The 24,692-nt window shown below is 63.3% G+C and overlaps 1 protein-coding gene across 3 annotated transcripts; it reads right to left on the bottom strand.

The window, feature by feature from the left end:
• Nucleotides 1-4,226: 4,226 nt before the first annotated feature.
• CHRNA4 (cholinergic receptor nicotinic alpha 4 subunit) lies at nucleotides 4,227-16,158 on the bottom strand. Of its 3 annotated transcripts, XM_031433436.2 has the most exons (6): nucleotides 15,927-16,158; nucleotides 14,319-14,470; nucleotides 11,712-11,756; nucleotides 11,501-11,610; nucleotides 7,223-8,594; nucleotides 4,227-4,578 (listed from the first exon to the last, which is right to left on the bottom strand). In XM_031433436.2, exons 1-6 carry the CDS (start codon nucleotides 16,006-16,008, stop codon nucleotides 4,453-4,455), a joined length of 1,887 nt encoding a protein of 628 aa, XP_031289296.2. In that variant the 5' UTR covers nucleotides 16,009-16,158; the 3' UTR covers nucleotides 4,227-4,452. The 3 variants fall into 3 exon arrangements, with proteins under 3 accessions (XP_031289296.2, XP_064352969.1, XP_064352970.1); XM_064496899.1 differs by lacking the exon at nucleotides 15,927-16,158 and having other exon boundaries at nucleotides 14,319-15,009; XM_064496900.1 differs by lacking the exon at nucleotides 15,927-16,158 and having other exon boundaries at nucleotides 11,712-11,790; nucleotides 14,319-14,384.
• Nucleotides 16,159-24,692: the final 8,534 nt, after the last annotated feature.

Below are 24,692 nucleotides of genomic sequence, written 5' to 3'. Positions count from 1 at the left end.
GTTGTGTCCTGGCATCTGTTGAAACAGCCTGTAGAACAGACCACAGGATGCCAGGGAGTGGGACCTCGTCTAGCGTCCACTGAGAGGGAGGTGGCTGGACTGAGGAGACGACGACTTGGAAGGGGCAGGCGGGGCCAAGCCCTGGCAAGGTGAGGGGACGGCAGGTCCAGGTGCCCTCGATCAGCCAGGCAGTGCAGGGGAGGGGCCGTGTGTGCTGGCGAGTGTGGGGTTCACGTGGCAGACATGTGGGGGCCACCCTCTCAGAGGTGAGTGGATGCTGCGGGGCTGGTGCCCCTGGGAGGGAAACAGGCTGGGGTCATACCAGGACTGAGCCCCGTGCATCTCCAAGGCCAAGCGGGGCCGCTGGGGGTGGCAGCAGGAGGGCATGGACCCTTCTGAGACCCTCTGTCCAGATGCTCCAGCGAGGGGCCGATGAGACAGCGCAGGAGCTGGGAAGTGTCTGGTACAGGCGGCAGGTGACACCTGTCCCAAGAGCCGCCGTTGTGGGAAGGGAGACAGGCAGGAGCGGGCACTGGCTCCCAACGCCCCGCCCAGCAACCCAGCCTGGGGGCTCGGGGGGTTGGAGAGAGACCCCCCCGGGCCCTGGCCCTTTACAGTCTGACCTGCGTCCTGAGCTGCCTGCACAGCCGTCCACAGGAAGCCCTTACAGGACAGTAAACGTCCCTCCCGAATCTCTCCTCACATGCACACACACGCGTGCATCTCCCTGTGTGTGCACACACGGCCCCACACATCCACACGCACAGCACATCCTGGTGTTGGGAGATGAGTCAACAAGGGGAAAATGAGACAGACGCCCGGCACAACAGGACGCAAGAGAGGGAGGAGGGTGCAGGCTCCTTTGGTCCATTAACTTAAAAATCACAATATCCTCACGGAGGAAGGATGGAGGGTGAGAACACGAAGCCGAAATGGACAGGTGGGAGGAGACACGGAGGGAAAACAGGAGCGGGTCAAGGAGGCAGGCTCAGTGCTCACGGGCTCAGCCTCCGCCAGGCTGTCGGATAAGGTAGGAGAAGCCCCCGGAGGCTCGGGGAAGGCTAAACATAGAAACGGAAGCCTTGCCTTCGAACAAGGGGCTCCGAGCAGACAGAAACAGTCGACAGAGGGGTCAGAATGTTGAAATGAGAGCTTTTCCAAGGTCAGAGACTTAGAGAAAGATTTAACATCTCCGACTGAAGGGCTCAGAGGGCCAGGTGGGACCGGTTTTTAAAACGAACCCTTAGAGTCACTGATGCGAAACGAGCAAAGTCAATGGGGAGATTCTTTAAAACCTTGTCCACAGAAGAACAAGACCCTCGACATCAGAGGATGGGAGGACATGACCCCAGTGTTGAGGGGAAGAGCTCAAATTTTACACCCGGCAGAACTGCTTCTGAAACAGACGCGGTGGGAATGGGATCTGAGGCCCCAGAAGTCTGAGAAGGCCGGTCACACGGCACCCAGGATCCTCTTAGAAAGGAGGGGGTGTTTTCTGCAGAAAGGGGGAATGATGCTCAGTTCTCTGCAGGGCCGGGGCGGGGGGCGGAGGCAGTGACGGGGGGCCCAGGCCAGAGCCTCTACTGGGGTTCCTGAGGAAAGGCAGGGCTGAGTTGGGGGCAGCCCGGGACTGGCTAGTGGGGGGGTCATTCCAGGAGGCCTTGGGGTGCAGGAGCTGCTCCTCGCTGCCTGGCACCTGGCCCTGGGTGATCAGGACAGGAAATGCGGGCTTGGCATGAGAGTAAGGGAGTCTGGAAGGCCCCCCAGAGGTCGAGGCACCACAAGGAGCAGAAATGAAACATGGTCAACACAGAGAAACAGGAAGGCCCACTGAGACCTGCGTGCAGTGGCTCGGGTCAGAGTGACCGGACAGAGGCCAGCACAGGCGACAGACGGACGTGGTTTAGTTTATTCAGGACAGAACGCGGCGTGGCAGCCAAGGGCGACAGACGGCATCTACAGATGGAGACAAGGTCACGGTGGGTCTGCACCACACCGCGCCCAGGATCGGCAGGGCCACAGGGCTTCCATTCACACCAGGGTCAGAGCCGGGCGGCGCCCACCTCTGGGGGGACATCGGAGCACGGGCTGGCAGGGCTGCTGGCTCTGGGGGGCGGGGACCCAGGCGTCAAACTTAGTGAAACTCACTGATCTGAGGGCCTGACACCAGGCATTCTGTCATCAGTGAATTTTACCTCAATCAGAAGACCCCTGGAAGCAAATATCCCAAAACAGTGCTCGTGGTTAATGTGGTGGGAATATCAGTGCTCTGTGCGCTGGGGGGTTTTCTGACTTGTTTCTGACTCTTAAAAAAAGAAAAATGAAAACAAGAAAGGGGAAGTTCTGGGCTCCCAGTCTCTCCGGATCCAGAAGAGTATCTGAGCTGGCCCCCCCAGTCCCCCTCACAGCTGCCCCACATCTGAGCTGGCCCCCCCAGTCCCCCTCACAGCTGCCCCACATCTGAGCTGGGCCCCCCAGGCCCCCCACAGCTGCCCCACATCTGAGCTGGCCCCCCCAGGCCCCCCTACAGCTGCCCCACGTCTGAGCTGGGCCCCCCAGGCCCCCCACAGCTGCTCCACATCTGAGCTGGCCCCCCCAGTCCCCCTCACAGCTGCCCCACATCTGAGCTGGGCCCCCCAGGCCACCCCACAGCTGTCCCACGTCTGAGCTGGGCCCCCCAGGCCCCCCACAGCTGCCCCACGTCTGAGCTGGGCCCCCCAGTCACTCCCACAGCTGTCCCACATCTGAGCTGGGCCCCCCCCAGGCCCCCACAGCTGCCCCACAGCTGGCACTGGACCTGCTTACGTAAGCAGGATTGAGGTGCTTACATCTGGAATCTGCGTCCCAGCTGAGTCCTCGGGGGCCCAGTGTCCCGCTACCGCCCAGTCGCTGGGTCCTGGTGAACTGCCCTCCTCACAGCATCCTGTGATTGGGGCCCCAGATGGCCCCCAGGAGGCAGGTGCTGATCACAGCTCAACAGATGGGGCCAGTCCAGCCGTCACAGTCTATGGGGTGAGGACTGCAGCCCCCTAGCCCGTCTCCTCCAACCAGCATTGCCGTCTGGCTGGACATCTGCAGCACCGTTCAGTTAGGCATTTGGTCCGTGCTGGGCTGAGCGTCACTCAATTATTCATTCAATTCTCCCAGGCACTGTCTTGGCAGGAAGACCGAGGACCCCCAGGCTGGGCTCCAACCTGCCAGCCACACCCCTGACCCATGGGTCTGGAGAGGTGGGAGTTTGACCATCATAAGAGGAGTGATTCCTTGAGGGGCATGGAGTGGGGGCACTCTCTCCATCCAGATGTTGCTCCTGGGGGAGGGGCCACATTTTCCTGCCCCACCGCCACCTCGCGCCTGGAGCCTGAAGGTTCCAAAGAATCGGGAGAGCAGGGGTGGAGCGGCACAGACCACCCCCACACCACCTCAGGGCCAGTGTTCTCTCAGGATCACAGGCGACGCTGTGGGTGCCCCCGGTGCTCAGCCTGTGCTGTCCCTGGGAGGACAAGTCTGAGGCCAGGAGGCCTGTGGAGGGTACCCCCACTCCCAGGGACCACACTCCAGGGGGCTCCCAAGTCGGCCCAGGCAAGCTGTCCTTGGGGATCCCCAGGATCCCCGTGGCCACTGTGTCAGGGAAGTCCTTCCTACTTCGGTGCCCAGAGGGGTCCCCGGGCTGTGAGCAGAGGGGAACCCATGGGAGGTACCAAGGGAGACCCAGTTCTGGACATGTCTCTGGGTCCCCCACAAGCTACCAGGGCCCACAGAGGATCTGGGGGCATCAGCAGGCCCCTGCAAAGTGTTTGCCTGAGACCCCCAGTACCGCTATAAGGCAGGTGTCTGGGCTCCAGGGGCCAAGGGTCCCTCACCCACGGGAGACCTGCCACCAAGTCCCTCCGAGTGGGACCAGGGCTAACGAGTCCATTCCCCAAGGCCCCCCAGGCACAAGATCTGGGTTCTCACTAATTTACCCAGAACCAACCAAGATCAAACCTGTGCTTGGACCCACCCCTGGAAAATGAGATTCACATATTTGCTGATTTGTCTCTGGAGTCGGAAAGAGCAGGACCCAGGTGGTGCCCCACGCCCAGGAGGGAGGGCAGCTAGGCCTGGCTCAGTGCCTGGGGTCTGGGGGGTGAGGGGGGCCACGGTCGTGGTCCTGGGACAGTCGGGGCTGCTGGGACATTTGCCGAGGACAGTCAGACGCAGGTCCTGGGCAGAAGGCCATCGTGTTGCCATGCTCCAGGTAAACTTTAATAAGACAAGCAGTGACACTGCCTCGTAGGCCCTTTCCCACCTGGGGCAGGTCCCCTGGAGGCAGCTCCTTCCAAGACCATCCCACAGGAGACCACATCTCAGGGAATCCCACAGAGAGGCAGGCACAGCCCCAGTGAGCTGTCCGCAGACACTGCCCGTGTCCTGCATGTATGTGCCTGGGCCACGCCCGGCCTCCAGCCCCTAGATCATGCCGGCCAGCCAGGGCGGCAGGAAGAGGCCAGCAGTCCCCAGCAGACAGACGATGACGAACACCCAGAGGAAGATGCGGTCGATGACCATGGCCACGTACTTCCAATCCTCCTTCACCTGTGGAGAGACACACCCAGTCACTCCAGGCTGCAGTGAGAAGCTTCTAGAACCTGCTTCTATCCTTGCCACCAAGGTCACCAGGGTTGCAGGCACACCTGTGCGAGCTGATGGGTGGGGAGGGGGCACAGAGAAATGATGTGTCCAGATGAAGTCAGAAACACTCTGGGCTGCAGGAGTCAATACCCTCCATAGGGGGCGGGCAGCAGGGCCACCATGGGAGACAGGGTTCCGGCATCATGGCCCCACTTGACCTCACCTGCCTGACAGGTGTCAGCTCCAGGGAGGTAGCCATGGGAGTGCCTCTGGAGGAACACCAGGCTGTTTCATGGTGAGATGCACTCTGGGTTTGCTAGAGCCGGACACCGTGGAGACCATGAGCACACCCCCACCTGCAGATGGGGCAGGTGACAAGGGCGCCCACATCCCCTGGCTGTGCAGGTACATCCTGGGTAACAGGCCTGACCTCTCACAAGAGCCCCAGCACAGGCTCCGGGGGGGACAGCGTCTGGCAAGAGACAGCTGAGGCCTGACTGCCCCCTACTTGCCCCACTGCTGCAGGGGCAGCGCTCGGGCCAGCTGCTCATGTGGCCCGAGGCCCCTCATGGCTTAGTGGGGTCTTTCAGCTCTGCCCCTAAAGCCCCTCGAGGGTAAGGGTCACACGTGAGAGCCACACAGCCCTGTGCTGGGAGCAGGTTCTGAGCTGGAGCTGCCGGGGGAGGGTCCTCAGAGGGGCAAGGGAGGGGCCCCCGGGCTGCAGTGGGAGCCGGCACCGAGGCCAGGGTGGGGAGGGGCGCTGGGAGCACACGTGAAACACAATGACCGTGTTACCTGCAGTTGCTCCCTTGGACCCAATGAGGAAGGTGGCCGCACTGTCCTGCCTACAGATGGGGACACTGGGGTCCAGGATGGTGCTGGACACTGTTACGTGTCTACACAGCGGGTCCTGGGGTGCCCCAGGACAAAGGCTTAGGGAGGTCAAGGTGGCTTGGCCAGGCCACAGGTGGATCCTGGGTGGACAGCTGTCGGCACTTGAGTGACCAGAAAGGACACAGCCCCCTGGCTTAGGCCAGCCGGACACTGATGAGTCAGACTGGCCTGGGGACTGGCAGGCCCAGCTCTCCCATTTTAGGGGCATCGAGGGAGAGGACTGTTCGCTGCTGTTTTCTGCCCTGATTTTTTAAAGTAATCAGAGGCATCGTGACGGTTTTAAGCCAAAGCTGAAAGGGCCGTGTTTGTTCTCAAGATGAGAGCAAACAGGGTCACTTATAAGGGAGCGAGCGCCGGGACCCTCTGTTCCAGGAAGCAGCCCCGCGGCGTCTCCTCGGCTCTGCCTTTCAAACCTCCCCTCTGAGGATGAGTGGCTCGCAGACAAAGCTGCGCCGTCCTGATCCCAGGTGGGCTCTTGTGAAGTCCGCATCGCTCCCTGGAGCCCGGCAACAACACGAGGAACCAGAACCAGGTCGTGACTGCCGGGCCACCGTGTGGGTGGAGGGGTCTGGGGGCGAGGACCCCGCCCTGTGCTGAGGACCACTGGCTCCTCCAGTATCCTGGTGGCACCGCAAAGGTGTCGTCTCTGCTCAGCAGCCCCCGAGGCCCGCATGTCAGAGTCCAAGCTCCCCTGGTTTCTGAGCTGGCAGTAAAGCAGCCCCAGAGCCCGAGTCTCCAGGTGGAAGCTTCCAGGAACCCCCTGGGCTTCAGGGGGCCACTGGGAGACCAGCTTACTGATGGGGAGCTCAGCCACAGGACACACAGTCCCTGGGATCACCGGGCCCAGTAAGCATTCACGGGCCGGTCTCCGAGGCGGCAAAGGGACCAGGGTGGGGGAAGGGACAGCAGTGTCACACCCACCAGGGGACCGTGTCACAGGGCAGGAGGGGGCAGACGTGGGGCGAGGTTGGTGCACCACGACCGATGCGCAGGCTGAGCAGCCAGCACTGACCACGTAGACTGACCAGTGCCCACCCCGCCCGCCTGAGTGCTGCCCTGCCCTCCCCCTCCGCCGGCTGTGCCCTGAACTGAGGCTCAGCCATCAGCCTGCCTCACCCTCGCAAACACCCCGAGACGTGGCTGGCAGAGCCTGGGCCTCGGGGTCTTGGAGCCTAGGCCACATCTGAGCACCCCCATTGCACGCCCACCTGGATCCCACACTCCCTCTCCCCAGCTTGGTTCGGAGGGGTGGGGGGTGCTGGCCAGAGGGACAGGTCCCAGGCTTGAACCCGCCTCTCCTCCCGCTGAGCCACAGAGGCTGCTCAATCCCATGCCATCTCCTCTCACCCCAACTCCAGACACCTCCAAGTCCCTCCCCAGGGGCCCATGGGGCAGGGCACTCAGCAAGGTCAGAGGGAGGTGCTCACCAGGTACAGATGGAGCTGGAGGCCCCCACCCCCGCCTGCAGCTTCCCTGCGCCCTGAAGCCCAAAGGGAACACCCTGAGAGGCACTCTGCTCTCTGCCAGCCACTGGGCACTGCAGGGATCCCCAGCAGGCATCAGAGGCTCAGGGAGGAGAGAGCAGGGAACCCAGGGCCCCCAAGTTGAGCGGCCGGGTCTGGGACCCGGCTTCTGGGATTTTCCCAGCCACTCCCTCCTCTGGAGTGGACAGGGCATTGGGGGCCCTTCCAACACAGCTGTGCCAGGAACTTACCGAGAAGTCCGTATCTTCTGCCTTCAGGTGGTCTGCGATGTACTGGACACCCTCAACCGCCCGCATCAGGGCTGGCGACAGGGGTGGGGGCGGGGGCGGCACTCTAGTGCTGGGGGCCTTGAGTGTGGCTTTTGGGGTCCCCGCCGGCTCCTTCCTGCACTTGCATTTGCAGGGGGAGTCCTGGTCTGGGGGCAGGAGCTTGGCTGAGGGGGTCTTTGAGGGGGCCTTTGTCACAGAGGTGGGGGAGCTGTCCACCAGGCGGTCGCCCCGGGAGACGGCATCCTCTCGGGGAACACAGTACTGGATGCTCCGAGACCGGCACCGTACGCCACCCTCCGCTGCTTCACTGGGTCTGGACATGTGCTGGACGCTCAGGGACCTGGCCTTGATGAGCCCTGGGGCCCGGGTGCTGGTGGGTGGGCGGCAGGGCTGAGGTGAAGGGCAGGGGCTGGCTGTCCCAGCCTCTGAAGGCTGCAGAGTGGGGACCTGGTCTGAGGGCGACTGGCAGGCTGGCTGGGGCTTGACTGGCTGGTCTGGGCCGCAAGACGGGGAGGGGGAGGGGCCCCTGCTCTTGGGGTGGGCCTGCCCCTGGGGCTCCGGCCAGAAGCGTGGGGCGCTGGCCGCCTTGTGCATGGACTCAATGAGCCGCCGGCAGTTGTCCTTGACCACGGACGGCCGCTTCATGAGAAGCAGGCGCGGCACGACGTCCAGGAAGATGCGGCGGACCCAGGGGGGCATGGTGTGTGTGCGCGGGGAGCGGTGGTGCACGTTGAGCACGAAGACCGTGATGACGATGGAGAGCGTGACGAAGATCATGGTGAAGAGCAGATACTCGCCGATGAGCGGGATGACCAGCGAGGTGGATGGGATGATCTCGGTGATGAGCAGCAGGAAGACGGTGAGCGAGAGCAGCACGGAGATGCAGAGTGTGATCTTCTCACCACACTCGGACGGCAGGTAGAAGACGAGCACGGTGAGGCAGGAGATGAGCAGGCAGGGGATGATGAGGTTGACGGTGTAGAAGAGCGGCAGGCGGCGGATGACGAAGTAGTAGGTCACGTCCGCGTAGACCTCCGCGCAGCAGTCGTACTTCTTGGTGTTGTAGGTGCCGGCAGCGTTGACGATGGCCCACTCGCCGCTCTCCCAGTAGTCCTTCAGGTCCACCATCTGCTCCGTCTGCACCAGGTCGATCTTGGCCTTGTCGTATGACCAGGAGCCGAACTTCATCTTGCAGTTCTGCTGGTCGAAGGGGAAGAAGGTGACGTCGATGCTGCAGGAGCTTTTGTAGATGGCGGGCGGCGCCCACTGCACCCGCCCGTCGTGGAAGAGGTGGGCCTTGGTCAGGTGGGTGACAGCGAAGTCCCCGTCCGCGCTGGGTAGGAGAGAGAGCATGGTGAGACATCCCCGCCCGCCGCACGTGCACCCCTGCCTCCCGGTGGCTCTGCCGGGGGTGGGGTGGGGCTGGGCTGGGCCCGCGGCCCACCACGGCTTTCACCCCTGCCCCGGGGCCGACACACAGTGGGGACTGTCTCCGCCATCCACACCCTACCCGACACCCACGCTTGACAGTGGTCATCTGGGCTGAAGCAGCCATGTCGAGGGCTCCAGATGCACAAGTGGCCCCTGGGCAGCACTCAGAATGCCTCATCCCCTGTGGTCACTCCGGGCTGGGCCAAAGTTGGAGTGAGACCTGTCTGGCCACCTTCTCCTGCCCCAGACCGGGCGTGCCAGTGATGCTGAGCACACAGCGCCTTCCCCCACTGACCCTTCCCTGAAACTGAGGCAGGAAGGACCCCCCTTCCTGCACAGGTGAGAACTATGGGGCCCGACGAGGCAAAGACCAGGCCAGGCCTCCTGAGTGGGACATGGACACCACCCATCACATTCCAGGCCGTCAGCCCTCCTGCCTCCCCCTCAGCCCGGGGGCCTTGTCCACAGGCCGGGGTGGGCGGCAGGGTGAGGGGTGCTGTCCCCTGCCCTCCTCCTGCGGGCAGAACACCCAGCCCACAGCCCTGGTGCTGGGCCTCCCTGACAGTGCCATCCACCTCAGTTTTCTTCACCAAAGATGTCCACAGAGGGGAGGGCCACAGCACAATGAGAGGGGAGGCAGCCATCCCGTGGGGACACGGGGACATCCGCATGCAGCTCCCCAAGAGTCCCATTTGCTCCAGAAGGGGGCCACTCTCTCCTTTGCACTGGATGCGCCTGGCCCCCAGTCTGGGTCCTGAGTGGGTGTAACCTGGACCTTGGGGGGCAGGGAGGGGCACTCTGTCAGCCTCAGTTTCCCCATAAAGACTGAGCTGTCCACTCTGGGCATGGTGCCCACAGACACACGGAGGCGACAGCCATCCCCCTGCCAGCTTCGGCTCTGAAACGTGGCCTGGAGACCTATTCTCGTCCCCACAGGACATCCTCGCAGACAGCTGGTCCCAGGACTGAGGCACTGGACGCTGGTCATCACGCTTCTTTGTCTCCACGACATGTGCTGAGGGTGCATCTGGCCCCATAAGGTCCTCAGAAGGGCCCGGAGCTGGCCTTTGGCTCTGTACTAGGAAGCCAGCCGCCCGGCAGAGCCCCAGGAAGGAGCAGCTCTCCCCGAGGGACGTTGTCACCGCCGCATCAGTCCTCACCCCTCTTCCCGCAGCTGCTTCTACCATGCCAGCGGAGACAAAGCACCTCTCCACACTGCCTGGTCCCACATCCCACTCCCAGCAGGGCTGTGCCCCCGGAAAGCCCAGGTGTGGACGTCAGGATGGAACGGCCCGACTGTGAGCCTGTTCCAGACCTACCACGTGGAGCTGTGGCCAGCACGGGCAGGAGAGGAGGACCCGGTCCCTAGCAGCCCAGGTTCCTGCTCCAGAGACGCCCATCCACGTGAGACCCCCAGCCTGAGGGGCCAGCATAGGGGAGCACCCCAGTGGACAGCATGGCCTCCGGCCTTGACTTAGCCCAGGCCGCTAGGTCCTGGGGCATGGGGAGCTGGCGGAGCTGCGTGTGAACCCCAGGGGGACGGGGCAGGGGGAACTGGAGGACTCCAGGGCTCAGGGTCAGCCCAGGCGGCCTGCAGAGGGAGCATGGAGAGCCCCCCCCACCTTCCACTCACTGAGCTGGGCCCCCTTCGCACCTTCGTGCTGCCCCACAAACCGTCCCCCTCGCACACGGCCGTCCTTCCCGCTGCCATGGCTGGAATCAATTAAGTTGGGAAGGAGCCCAATCGTTCTTAATCAACAGCAGCGTTTTGTAGGTCAGGTCTGACCCCGGGGGCCTGAGAGGGGCTTTGTGCAGGGCTTTGCAGGGTCTTGGTGGGGGCAGCGGGCTGTGGGCAGATGGCTGGGACCGGAGGGAACCAAGGGCTTCCATTTGCTTTATTTGTACGTGCGGTGCAAGCCGCCACGGCCTGGGCCGGGCCTGAATCTGCCAGAGTGGATTCAGCTCAGAGGAGCTGTCCCAGCGATGACACAGCAGAGACACAGGGACACGGGTGGACGTCAGGCGGCCCTGAGGTCAGGGACCCCATGAGGGTCCCGGGAAAGGACAAGGTCAAGGGTGCCAGCCAGGGGAGCCCACCGTCTGCTAAGGCCATGCCCATGAAAACCTGGCTCCCCAGCGCAGAAACATCCCCCAGACAACCAGATTTCAGCTCGGCTTCCCCGGAGCTGGGGACGCACGCACGGCCCAGACAGAGGCTGTTTGCTGAGTGTGATGAGCCGGGGTTTGGGGACTTCTGGTGACGTCTGTGCAGGGAGGGTGCAAGCAGCAGTGGAAGGGCAGCAGAAGGACTGGGGGCAGTGCGCCAGGATGGGCAGCCATTCTGGGGGCTCCCTCTCCTTTCTGGAGCACCTGCACCTCCCGACCTGTGTTCCAGGACTCAGTGAGGGGTGTGTGCACGGGGCCACTCTCGCCAGCCAGGCAGTGATGCCGAAACCAACTCCAGCCCGAAGGGCAGCATCTGTGGGGCCTGCAGTCAGCCAGGGAGGGGCTCAGATCCCTTCTCCCCGGAGAGCGATGGAGGCCCCGGGCTGGCCTGGGCCGGGACGGAGCCCCAGGCGTCCATGCTGCCCTTGAGCCCCGTCTCCTCCCTAGTGTGCCTGCCGATGGGCCACCCCTGCCCACAACACCTTCCTTCGCTCCCTCTTCCTCCTCTGGAGCCTGACCTCAGCCTTGGCTCAAGGCAGGGCCCAAACATGCCGCCGGCCTCTTGCTTACACCGGCCGTGGTGGACCTGCCCTACGGGAGGCTGGCACCGGCCGCCCGCACTCCCTAAGGCCCCCAGCTCACTTGTTGTACAGGACGATGTCCGGCCTCCAGATGAGCTCAGAGGGGATGCGGATGGAGGTCACGTTCTCATAGTCAGCAGGGTCCCAGCGCAGCTTATAGTCATGCCACTCCTGGGGGAGGGAGGAGAGCCCGGGCAGTGATGGGGAGGGGTAGGAGTGGGGGGGGAGGGGAGGGGAGGGGAGGGGGCAGGGCGTGGGGCCCCCTCACTCACCTGCTTTACCCACACGTTCGTTGTCATCATCTGGTTCTTCTCATCCTAGGACACGAAGGAGAAGGGAGGTGGTGATCCCCTGGGGACAGATGGGGCACATCTCTGGCCAAGTTTCCACACCCACAAGGACAGGCCACGGCTGAATGTGGGGAGTGGACGACCTTGGGAAGGAGTGAGGGCCTCGTCTCTGGAGACAAGCAAGCCCAGGATGGCAGGTCCTGAGGGGACTTGGGACTGTGAGGACAAGGCCCCCTGAAACCTTTCCAGAAGGAAAGCGAGCACTTCCCAGGCAATAGTGCTGCCCTGCCCACCTGCAGCACTCCCTCCCAACTAGGGGCAGGTGCTGTGAGCCCCGCCTGCACAAAGCTCCTCCCACTCTCCAATGGTCCAGGCTTTTCCCTCATCCACCCCAGACCAGGGACACATAGGCCATCAGAGGACTGCTTAGGCCAAGGAACCCAAGGATGGTCAAGCAAGAAAAGTGCCCAGCACCTAGACTAGGGTTGGGGGTGGGGGCTTGCGCCCAAAGGCACAGGCCTGGGAGCCTCTCCCTCCTGCCCCTAGTCAGCCAGGTCAGGCGGGGACCACTGCCCTTGGTCCTGCTCTCCCTCGGGGCCATCTGAGATAGGCCACCCAGAGGATGCTGAGGATCTGTGTGACCTGAGCAGGGCCCAGACACGACGTCCAACGACCCAGGCTGTGCAGCCCTGCAGAGTGGCCCGCACCACCACGGCCCTGCCCTTCCCTCTGGGGGCAGCCTGCCCTGCCCTGCCCATCTCCCGCCCCCAGGCTCAGAACAAGCTTCAAGGTGGCAGGGCCTGGCCTCCTTCCCCGAATGTCAGCCCGTCCTGTGCAGCTGTTCCCCAAGGCACCCGTGTGAAGTGCCCTCTGGTATGTTCAGGCGCATGAAACTTCAGCCCAGGGCCCCAGAGCACTGGGGATCCCAGCCTCCCCTGCAGGCGTGAACTCACACAAGCGCTCGCCGCTGGACCTGCAGCAAATACCTTAGCGGACAGAAAGCAGCCTAGATGGGAGGCACCCCCTTCTGCAAACGGCCGGCACACATGTGAGCAGGCATATCCTTGGCCAGCTTGGCTGCAGACAGCACAGCCTGGAAGTGGCTCCCGTCTGGCCCAGCGCTGCCACACGGCCTTGGTGGGGACCTCAGATGTCTCAGAGCTGCAGTGCTCCAGGCTCAGTCCCTCCTGGGCAAACTGGGGAGACGCAGCCCTGTGGGGGTGGGGGATGGGACAGCCCCGGGAGCTGAGGCAGGAGGCCAGGCCTTGAGGCAGGTGACCCGGAACACTGAGCCGCAGCCGCCTCGGGGATCGGTGTTTGCAAATGCAGCGGCTTGGGGCCCCTGCCACCCTGTGTTCCCTTCTGGCTGCACTCCAGCCAGGAGTCTTCTACAGGAAGCATCTGAGGCCTGATTCCAGGAGGCCTGAGGGCACAGGCCAGGACCGGGTGCCTGACCAGGTCTCTCTGCTAATGGGGCCCACGCCTGGCCCTTTCTGTCCATGTGAAAATGGCTACAGCCCCTCCCACCTCCCAAAGCCCCTCAGAAGTTGCCAGCTCAGGATGGAGCTGTCACACATCCCATTTTATAGGTGAGAAGACCAGGGCCCCAAGGGTCACCTAGCATGTCCAGCACTAGCTTGGAACCAGGGCCTCCAGACTCCAAAACTCCCCGCTCGCTGAACCCGCAGGGGCTGGGGTTCTGGCAGGGAATGGGTGGGCATTTGGAGATATCTACAAGTTCCAGCTCCTGCCCTGGATCCTATTGCGGAAACCCCACCCGAAGCTGAGCCGGCCTCCGACCTCCTCTGTGGCCCATGAGCCCAGCCCCCAACCAGCTCTCCCCACCAGGCAGGAGCCCAGTCCCCAAGGCCCCTGGGACCCTGCCCCAGGCTGTGCAGCCACCACCCAGTCAGTCCCACAGGATGGGCCCCCTCATGGGTGCCCCAGCCCCTCCATAGCCACGGCCACTTGGAGGCCAGACTCCTGGCCTCCTCCCAGCAGCCTCCTTGGTCCCCAGCCAGGAAGGTAAACACATCCCCGACAAACCACCTGTCCAACACTCGACAGGACCCCCCCATCCCAGACCAGTGCAAGTGGGGACCTCCTGAACCAGGCCAGGGTCAGGGTGCTGCCAGGGCACCTCAGAGTCCCTGCTGCCCCACCTGGTGCCACAACTTGCACAGAAGCCACCACAGTCCTGCCTCTCACTGCCCCACAGACATGTTTTCTGCTCTTTGCTTCTGAAGGTGACAGCCCTGACCCAATGCTGCAAATCCAGCACTTTGAGCTTTTCTACGTAGAAGGGAGGACAGGGCAGGGCCTGGGGCCTGGGGCCGGGTGGCACAGAACCTGCCTTGCCTCCTGACTTTCTCAGTGTGGGTGCTGGACTCAGGCAGGGCCAGGACACACGCGGCCAGTGTGCAAAGCTGATGGCGGCCCTCGCGGCTCACTGGGGCTCCCCCAGCCCCCAGGCCACCTCCAGGCCCACCTCCTCCCAGGCACAAGTGCTCCTTCAGGCTGGCCCTCCCCTCTGTCGCTGAGTGTGATGGCCGAGGCTCAGAGCGGCCCCCACCCTACCCCGGCACCTACCACGTCAATGAGCTGTGCAATGGACAGGCCGAAGTGGACAAGAACTACATCCGAGATGTTGGCCACGGGCCGGGACCACTTGTTGTATCCAGAGAAGAGTTTCTTCAGCAGCCGTTCCTCCGCTTGGGCCCGGGTCTCCACATGGCTGCTCACTGCAGGGACAAGCAGCTCAGGAGCAGGGGACAGTGGCCATCCAGGCTGCCCTCTCTTGCCTCCTGCCAGGCCATGCTCAGCACCTGGGCCTCCTTCCACTTCCTCAATACACATTCCTCCTACCTCAGGACCTTTGCACATGCGGCCCTACTTCCAGCCTCAGTCTCTCCTCTACCCCCTGGGTTTGTAAGTGTCACTTCCCCAGAGAAGCCTTCCTAGCACACTGCCTCTCACCATGAAAGCAAACAACTGATGTGATAAGGGCTGATTTGGAAGTCTCCCCATCATACTGTAATTGCGGAGGGAAGGGCTGTATCTCCAGCTACTAGCAGAGTGCTGAGAACATTGCCTCAAAGCACAAGGTGGGGATAACCACAGGACACAAGGGGATGGAGGGTAGCAGGGGCAGGCCCAGGCAGGGAGATGGAGGAAGGGGAGTGAGGGTCCAGCCACAGAGAGTCTGTTCCCTATGGCTGCAGCAACCCCAAGCGATCACCAAGGAAGAACCGTGCCTTGATGCCTAAGGGGCATTTTAAGTGCAGACTTTGACAATGAATCTGGCATCTGTGTTCCTGGACAGACACACAGCCTGCCCTTGATGACCAGGTCTGGAGTAAACCTAGGGAAGGCCCCCCTCACTCAGTCCAGCCCATCGGCCAATCTGTAGTCTGAGGACTTCCTGCTGTCCTGGGCACCTGCACTGGGGCCACTGCATGGAGAGGGTTAGAGGAGGGGGACGGGAAACCCCAGCTTCCCTGCTCCTCTGAACTCCAACTTGCTCACCTGTGAATCGCAGACAGGACCTGAGGAGGGGTTCACAAGCACCCCTGGGGTCAGTCCCAGAGCCCCAAGACCCCTCACTCCCAGCCCCAAGTCCCACCTTGTTCTTCCTGGTCCCTCTGATAGGAGGTGCGGCCCACTCCTCACTGGGGAGCCGGGGGGGTTAAATTCCCTCCACTAACCCTAAATAGGGATGGGGGAGGGAGGCTGGAACTTCCCCTGTCCCAGTGAGCCTGGGGAGCAGAAAAGGTGCAGGTGGGACCCTGCTAAGGGCAGAGGCCTAGAGGCTGATCCCCCAAACCAGGGGCGGGGGGAGCAGGCATGGGGGAGTCTTCAGGAGAAATTGGCAGAATGGATAAATTGGGGTGGGGGCAAGATAGGCCCCACCACTCCCCATCCAAGTTGGATCTTCTGGGTCCAGCTCCTGAAACAGCATCCCCCCACATCCACACAAACCCCTCTCCCTGAATTCACGAGTGAGTTAATTCCTTCCCTTCCTGGGTCAGCCCATGCCCCAGGAGTCTGCGTCTAGGCTGGGGGAGCCTCCGTAGCTGCCCCATTGCGCGCACCCGCAGCTTGGGACCGCAGCCAGGAGCCTCCCTTCCTCTGGCTCCAGAGGTCTGAGGCCGCCCTGAACGGGGCAAAAAGGCGTCCGTTCTGTGCCCCGAAACTCACCGGGCAGAAGGCAGGCCCCCAGAAGCAGCAGCAGCGGCGGCGGCAGTGGCAGCGGCGGCGCCCCCGGTCCCCCGAGCTCCATGGCGCACCGAGCCGGCTCTACATGCGGACGGCTCCCGGCTACGCCGAGCCCCTGCGTGGGGCTCCCCGAGCTCCGTGCACACCCAACTTCATGTCCCCCAGGCCGCGTGGGCCGCTCCGTCCGCCGGGCCTGGCTCGGCCGCTCCTCCTGCCTGGCGCGGCGGCGGCTGCCGGGCCAGGAGCGAGGGGCTGTGGGCTCAGCGGCGCGGCCCCGCCCGGACCTGCCCGCCTCCAGCCAGTGAGGAGGAGGGGGAGGAGGGAAAGGAGGAGGGAGCAGGAGGGAGGGCGAGGGCCGGAGGGGAGGAGGAGGGGGGACGGACCACGAGCCGAGACGGGGCGCGGAGGCTGCGCTTGGCTAGCGCAGGGCAAAGTTTCCTTCGACCTCCCTAGGCTGGGGACGTGCCCGAGCCATGGGCAGGGACCACGTAATCACTGCGTGCTACTGGGGGATCCCAGCGCGGAGTGGTTTGAGGATCCGGAGACACTGACCCCCGCCCCAGCCCCGCGCCCCGCCACCTTCCGGGAGGGAGGACGAACACCGAGGGACTCCGGGAGCGGGGAGGGGCGCCTGCAACGATCTGGTGAACTTCGTCACCCCTACCCCGCTTTGCAATTTGGAAATCACCAGTCCCTCATGGTCTTCTCCAGTGAGGCCTTTAGGACAGAGCCCACCCGCTATTAGCCTGTTCCTGGCGGACCACCGGGAAGCGTCCAGGGGAGCCTAGGACCCACGGCCCACCTTTCCTGGGCAAGGGAGGACCCTAACGCCCCCGCCCCAGGCGAAGCCGCCTCTTGCTGCCTCCAGTTCTGGCCTGGGCCGGGGTCCGCCACCCCCACCTCTGCGCTGCCTGCGAGCCGGTGGGCTGCGCCAGCCTGAGCGCAGACCCCATCCCACGCACGGTGGGCAGCCGCTGAGGGGCGGCTGCGGAAGGCCTCGGGCCCAGGTGACTGGAGGATAGACCCGCGGTGCCTCCAGACTAGTCTTGAACAGTATCAGCCGCGCTTGGTGCCCTGGCAGGGGATCCGCCCTCAGGTGGGTCGACATAGCCGCTGACCGAGCAGCAGGTGCTCAGAGGAGGGGGTGGGAGGGGCAGCTTTGTGCGGATGGAACCACAGTCTGCGGTGCTCACAGGGCGCCACTCGGCGGGAATGTGGCACTCTCAACCATCCCTGTGCGCCACCGCCTCCAGCAGGGAGCTCTGCAGGGGGACCAAGCCCAAAAGGGAGACTTCGGGTCTGGAACGGGGGTAGAGAAGCAGGGGCTGGAGCCATCTCCTCCTCAGCAGCTTCCATCAGCGATGCCCCTGCCCCTCCTTGTCTCCCCAGCTCCTGCCCCTCCCAGCTGGTCTCTCCCCATCTCCCCTGCCCCCCTCATCTCCCTTCACTCCATCTCTCTTCCCCTCCCATCTCCCTTCTCCCCATCTCCCTTCCCCTCCCCATCTCCCTGCCTCTCCCCCATCTCCCTTCTCCTCCCCATCTCCCTGCCCCCATCTCCCTGCATCTCCCCCATCTCCCTGCCCCCATCTCCCTGCCTCTCCCCAACTCCCTGTCTCTCCCCCATCTCCCTGCCTCTCCCCCATCTCCCTGTCTCTCCCCCATCTCCCTGCCTCTCCCCCATCTCCCTGCATCTCCCCCATCTCCCTGCCCCCATCTCCCTGCCTCTCCCCATCTCCCTGCCTCTCCCCCATCTCCCTGCCCCTCCCCCATCTCCCTGCCTCTCCCCCATCTCCCTGCATCTCCCCCATCTCCCTGCCCCCATCTCCCTGCCCCTCCCCCATCTCCCTGCCCCTCCTCCAGTGCTCCTGCACTCTGGCCCCAGGTCTAGCTCATCACACGTCACACACAATTGCTCTGAGGCCTCTAGGGCTCTCCTCACAGGAGCTCTCTGTCCACTCTCAGAGGTACCTACAAATAGAGCTTTCAAAATGCTTGGTCCTGAGCAGTGACCAGTCTCAACAGTGAAGGTGGGTCACTCCCTGTCCAAGATGCTGGCCCAGGCCATTGAGCCACATGGATGCAGCTCCCACAGCATCCCTGTGAGGTGGGCTCTTTTGTTACCCATGGGACCCAATGAGGAAATGGATGGACAGAGGGGTTACGCCACCTGCCAAGGTGATGCATTCAGTACCGGGGTTCCAGCTGGGCCATCTGGCCTCAGGGTCTGCACCCTGACCCCCCCTAGACTCAGGGAGAGCATGTCCTGGCCTGTGCCTCTACAGATTTAACCTTTTGGTGCCACCCTACAGTCTGCCCTTTCCTGGAGCCAGGAGGCCTGCCCTGGGGAAGACCCCTAGACCACAGGGCCCCAGCCCCTGGCCCTCTCTTGGACCACCCCACAGGCACAGAGCCTGCTCTGGTCTGTGACCTACTTCTGCAGGCAGTCCCCCTCTCACTCCCTCCTTCTTTTCACCCCTACCCTGGTGCCAGATCCTGAGCTCCTCACATTCTTAAGCCCTTTCCCTGAGCCAGATAAGTACCAGGAGCCAGAAGTCCTCTAAGCTGAAAAGTTGGACTGAACCATGAGCTGGTGAACAGGCCACGCCCACGGCTCACTGGGTGCAGGGGGGTGAGGAGGGCAACCCCGACCCCCGCGCCTCTCCTGGACCACTCCTCCCCACGCAGCAGGCAAAAGCCTGTCTTCCCCAGGGCCCTTGCCACATGAGGTTCAGAACCTGCCAAGGGCCCTGGCAGGGAAGGGACCGGGCGAGGGGGATGAGCCCTGGTGACTCCCTGAGGGGTTCTCTGTCTGTCGTGATGAGAGGGCCCCTGCTCTGCGCTGTCCCTGAGCAGGATGGCACCTGGCTTGCTGGCCGGCTGGATGGATTTGACGTTCTTCTCCTAGTGATAAAGGCCGATCACATTCCAGGTCCCATCTGGAGCTTCCTCCAAGGATCTCAGCGTCTCCGTGAAGCGGAGGTCAGCATTACCTTCTCTGGGGAGCTAGGAAGACGAGGTATGAACAGTTGTCACTGGTTGTGATAAGGCAATCCCGTCACCCTGTGGCATTCTCCACACATTCCAAATGGGGATGCTCCCTCATACCTCTGCCGCCAGGCTCATCTCTCGGGACTTGTTAAACCTGGGCCCTCCTGCCAATGTTAAAGGCTGGAGTAAGAGGAGAGAGGAGGCCAACTTGTGAAGGCTTCCTGGAGGAAGGGGCACACAGGAATTCAGCCTCGGGGGACTATGGATGTCCACTCATAGCCCTGCACAGGGAATCACCTGGGGAGTTTGCTTAAGTCCCAGACTTTGGCACCCCCACCTCAGGGACTATTCAGCCCCGGCCGAGGCCCCCCTCCACGCAAGCCCGAGGCAGGAGGCCTTAGACTGAGAGCTGAGTTGGCCCAAGGACTCATACAGGGGATCAGGCCAGGCCCCCACTCCTGGCAGGGCTGGGACCCTGGGGTCCTGGCCTGGGCCGGGTGCTGGCATTTCCCTGGGACAGCGTCTGAACAGGGCTCTCAGCAGGAGCCTGCAGCCGCTCACAGGCCAGGTCCACCTGCCTCCCTTCCCTGCACTCTGGTCAGCTCACACAGTGACAGTCGAGAAGGTGGCTCTCAACAGCCGTTCCCACAGGAGAGTTCAGCCAGAGAGCCCTGCCTCCCCGTGTCTCCTGGCACTAGAGGCCAGGCTGGGGTTAGCGCGGGCGCTGGAGGCTCCTGCGGACACAGCAGCGCACACGCTCACACACATCTGTCCTGACTTGTTTGGCCTTCCCTGTGGATTTGCTAATGCAGCAAGATTAATTAATTTGCACGGTCGTCCCTCCCCACCTGCGCCCGGCTGGAGAATACTCTTTGCAGGAACCTAATAATCACTGTAGCCACTGAATTAGATTCTTACTCCAGGTCACTAAGCCCCTCCCTCCGGCTGCTCCGGAAACTGCTGCTTTGGAGGAAAGGAAAACCCCCAGTTCACAAAGGAGACCAGCTTTGGGGGGCAGCCCCTCCACGTTCCCATGCTGAGTCCTGGAGCCTTTGTGGCAGGGCTGATGTCCTCTGAGGAGACCTTGGGTGGGGGCCGAGGAGAGGTGGAACAGGCTCCTTGGAGACCCCTCCCCACAAGCCCCCCCACCCGCCTCCCACCCCCCACGCCCCCAGCCCCGCCAATGCCAGGCCGCTGGCTGAACCGGAAATTCATCTCAGCAGGACCGGCCTCCCTCTCCCTTGCTGCCCTCTCCACCCTCCACCCTGTCCCAAGGACATTCCCATGGTAACCAGTTGTCGGCATAAACGGGGATTTGAATCAAAGGTGGGAGCTTAGGCTGGGTTGGGGGCATCAGGAGGCAGACCAGGAAGAGGCAGCAGGGTGGGCCTGGGAGGGGACCCAAGGGGGCTCCTCAGCACCAGGGCCCAGTGGGGCTTCAGTGACCCACGTGAGCCCAGGAGCAGGGCTGTGAGCCCAGCTGGCCGGGCACAGGGGCCCTGCCTGTGCCCCCACACCCCTGGGGGGCTTCCTCCTCCAGTGTTTCAGCCAGGCCTCTCCCCAGGGGAGAGGCTGGTGCGTCCCTTCCCTGCCCAAGCCTCTGTCCCACCCGGAAGGCCTTGCACCTGAGGTCCACCTGTCGGTCCGTTTCTCCTAGACTCAGCCACAGCAGGCCCTTTAGCACCCCTGAGACGGGCCACTTGGAAGCCCAGCACTCCCCAGCACGTGGGCTGTCAGGTGGGCTTCCCGCTTCCCCACCTCTGCCCCGTGATGGTGCCCCCTCTCTTCCCCACCAGTCGTCGTGGTGCCTGTCATCTGAGGGCCTCTCGCCTGCCCCTACCCCGCTGACAATGGCAGTCCATGACTGAGGCTCTAGGCTTTGCACGCGTGCCTGGTGCTTGTTGTGCGTGGATGGATGGTGAGCGGGTGCCTGGCAGGAGGGCATGGGGGGCTGACCAGAGGGCGCCCCTGTTATGCAGACGTCAACCCCTCCCACACGGCCACCGAACCCCACACCCTCAGGCTCAGAGGCCCAGATGTTTGGGGCTGGCCCTGGGCCTTAGGCACATGCTGCCTAGGAGGGAGGAGTGACAGCCATGCTGGGTCAGCAAGGGCATGGACGGTGGGACCTGGGGAGGTTTCAGAGGCTGTCACTTCCTCCTCATCCTTTCCCATCATCCGTCAGGAATGGAGCTGGAGCGAATTTAGTGCTCTTGCCTCCCTGGGCCTGGCAGGACCACCCTACCCTCCCTCAGGTCGGGGGTCATGCCCACCCCTGAAGCACCCCTCTCAGCCGGTCCTGTGGTGGGGCCCCCCACCCCATGCTCAGGGGACCCCGCCACCCTCGAGCCCCAGGCTGCCTCAGGCTGCCCTCTCTCTGGGGCTGTTAGGAAGATCCTGGCCTGGCCTTGGGATCGAATCCCTCAGCAGGAGTCCTGGTCCAGCACACAGTACCAGTGAGGCCCCAAGGGAGAAGCACTGTGTCTAGTCCTCAGGTCACCCTGACCACTACATGGGAACAAGTATCGTCCTGGGCCAGAGGACTCCTGGGCCACCTACCCAGGCTGGCCTCCTCCCAGATCTCCCAGCGGCCTCCCTGCTCTCAGCACCACGGACAGCTCCCCCGCCCCAACACTCCAGCCTCCTGTGACAATGCCTTCCCTGGGCCTCTTGGGAGAAAGCCCATCTTTGAGTTCCTGTCTTTGCCCATTTCTTTTAGCAAAAGTTTTGAGAGCCACCAAGTGCAGGAGGAATGTGAGAACTGGGGCCATTTCTCCAAAGGGGACGTGCGCTGGTCGTTCCCCGTTTGCAGATGCTTCCAGCCAGGCCCCTTACATAGATGTCCCTGCTGCCCGGCTGGCAGCCACAGAGATGCTGCGATGAGGGGTGGGTGGGGGAGAGGGTGGCTACGAGGCCTCGCGATCTAAAAATCATCAAATGCTTTGCTTGCAGGGGGAGGGAGAGTGGACAGTAGCTCAGAGGAAGCAAAGAGCTGGCCCTCCCCAAGTCACTGGCAATTCATCCTCCAAGGTCTGGACTTAAGCCATGAACCGGAGCTGTGCTGTGCCAAGCTCAGGGCCTGCTGCCCCAGCAGCTTTCCTCCTGGCCAGCGTCCTTGATGTCCCACAGCCCTGGCCTGGAGGAATGTGCTGTCTACAGCCAGGGCTGCTGACAGGGCCCTTCCTGCCAGGGCTGTGCAGGGCCCCCCGCCTGGAGCCAGTCTGGCTGGGGCTCAGCCCTGCTCCCCAACGGTCAAGAGCACCCCGCCACAGCGGGGCTTTGTCCTCTGACACCAGGCAGCACCTTTGCAGAAGGTATCGATCTGCCTCTGGCCGGCCTCCATTTTCACAGCTCCACGTGCCTCCGCCCCACCCCCCACCTCTGCTCAGCAGTTAATTATCTGTAAACACGCTCCTGAGGAGGGCAAAACGCTCTGCGGCTGGGGAGGTGAGCTCCCTGGCCCTCGCGTCTGTTCCCAGGTCTTCCTTCCGCTGGCCCAGCGAGCATGTGGGCGCTTAGGTGGCCCTGCCAGCAGCACCTCTCTGAGCCTCCATTTCCCCAGCTGTTAAGTGAGGTAGTAACTGTCCCAGCTCATGGGGTGGGGGTGCGGGGCTGGCTGGTGTCTGGCATCTGCTGCTAAAATTACTCTCAGTAACATCTTGACAATAGCTTATCTCTCAGGGGAGGGTCCTGTGCCAAAAGCTGAGAGCTAGAAGTGGGGTCACAACTCAGGTGCCAGAGCCCCAGTTCAGGGCCCCCGGGGCCAGGCCAGCTGCGGTGCAGACACAGGGCCTTCTCCTTGCCACCTGTGGGCCCTGCCACCTGCCCCAGGGCCTGCAGAGTGTCCCAGGGCATCCCTCCCAATTCGGGGGCTGAGGATCCCTACACGGGGCTCCGCCCCCCGTGGCCTAACCCAGGACCAGAGCAGCAGGTCTCTGGACACCTGCCGGCCCCTCTGGCAGCCGCCCCAGAGGCAGACGTTAGGCTGTTTATGAAGAATTATGTCTGGACAGGCCGTGGGCAGAGAAAAGCCCTTTGTCCCAGCCAGCTGGCCACCTGAGCCCTCCGGCCATCTGGAGGATCAATGTGGCTCCAGCCTGGGAGACCAGAGGGTCAGCGTCCCTCAGAGGAGGGGTCAGGGAGGGAGGACAGGGCCATGCTGAGTCGCTCTTCTGTGGACGGAGGGCAGTACCAGTGGGGGACTTAGTGACCTTCCAAGGGGAATGCTGAGCCCTCCTGGAAAGTCCTCCTCTTTCTCCTTCACCTCCGAGTCACCTCACCCTCCCTCGGGGTCCCTGAACCTGACCCCTGCAGGGACGGGAGACCCTGCGGCCTGCCAGGCACCCCTGAGCCAGTGCCAGTACCTTCTCAGGGCCCCAAGCTGCTGCTCCTGTTTGGGTTCCCGCACATCTGGGCAACCTGACGCTGGCAACCCCGACACCATGGGACCCGCCCTCTTTGAGCACAGCAGTGCATGGGGGGAGACTGGCCTGAAATCTCTGGTCGGGTGTCCATCTCCCCCACCAGATCTAGAGCCCCTCAAGGCAGGTGGCTGCAGGACATCCCGGAGGAGGCACTGGGCAGGCATCCAGGCTGTCCTGCTCAGACCACTCTTGGCCGCTGCCCAGGGACCTCCAGGGCATGGAGGAGCCCCTCCTGGGGGTGGAAATCAGCCCTTGTGTCTCAGAAACTGGCCCCACTGAGGGAGGAGCGAACAGGCTGAGTTCACCCCTTCCATGGCCCTGGGCCTGGCCTGCTCTGCCCACTTCCAGCCCCGTCTCTGTGGCCAGCTGTCCTGCCCAGGAGGGAACCCGGCAGGGAAGGCAGAACCTGGACATCCAACAGCCTGCCTGCATCCTGGGGAGGGGGCACTGCGACAGGCACTCCAGTCCCCAGGACCAGGGCTGATTCCAGAGAGTGGAGGCTCCCTGAGCCAGCGGCTGGATGTTCAAATCAGCACCCTCCTGGGGAAGCGCGTGGGGCAGGCCCTCCTCAGGCGTGCTCGGTGTCCTCCACCCTGCAGGGGAGGCCGCTCCTGCACCATGGCCTGCAGCTCAGGAGCCCTCAGCAAACCAGGGCGCCGCTCCCCGTGCTGGCTGGAGGACACCCACAGAGGAGGCTGCTGATCCTGTCCTCGTGGGACGCCCGGGCGGTCGAGATGCACCTCTACCAGGTCCTGGAGGTTCTGCTGGACTCCAAGCCTCGGCCCTTACTGACCACCAGCTGGTTTAGACCCAGCACGGGTGCCTGTGCGGTCTGCCCTCCGCCCTGCGGAGGAAGGGAGGAGCGCTGCTCCTCCAGGCCTCTGAGCCCATCTCTTCAGGGCTGGGGAGGCGGGGAGAAAGGGGGCTCATTTGCAGCGTGGGGTGCTTATCAATTTACTGCATGTTCTAATGTCTGTTGAACCAGATCAATGGTGACCACATCTAGGGTGGCCCTATTATCCTGTCACTCCCACGATGACACAGCTGGGGTCATTCAGCCAAGGAGGGGGCCGGGCCGCCGGACCCCGCGTCCAAGCCCCCTCCACAGCGTCACAGCTCCTCGACACCCCTTTTCCCAGAATCCCATGTCCCTGTCAGTCAAGCCTCGTGCTGCCCCAGCCTACCGTCCTCCCAGGATGTGTCCAGGGCTGAATGCTCGGGAGGGCTCAGGGGACCCAGCTCTGCTTCCTGTTGGCAAAGGCACGTCTGCAAATAGCTCCTTTCAGTTCCAAAGCCCAGGAGGCGGGAGCCAACGCAGCAGCGCCAGCCCGGCCCC

Source organism: Camelus dromedarius, chromosome 18, assembly GCF_036321535.1.
Source record: "Camelus dromedarius isolate mCamDro1 chromosome 18, mCamDro1.pat, whole genome shotgun sequence".
Lineage (NCBI taxonomy): Eukaryota > Metazoa > Chordata > Mammalia > Artiodactyla > Camelidae > Camelus > Camelus dromedarius.
Note: the sequence above shows the minus strand (reverse complement) of the source record. Positions and strands in the feature narration are given on the sequence as shown.

Bases quoted from the DNA above. Each gene is read 5' to 3' on its own strand.
- CHRNA4 (XM_064496899.1), bottom strand. From the start codon at position 14,612: ATGTGCAAAGGTCCTGAGGTAGGAGGAATGTGTATTGAGGAAGTGGAA. The intron at 11,611-11,711 runs GTGAGTGAGGGG...TCCCTCCCCCAG, and splicing joins CGAACGTGTGGGTAAAGCAG to GAGTGGCATGACTATAAGCT. The intron at 8,595-11,500 runs GTGAGCTGGGGG...TCTCCTACCCAG, and splicing joins GACATCGTCCTGTACAACAA to CGCGGACGGGGACTTCGCTG.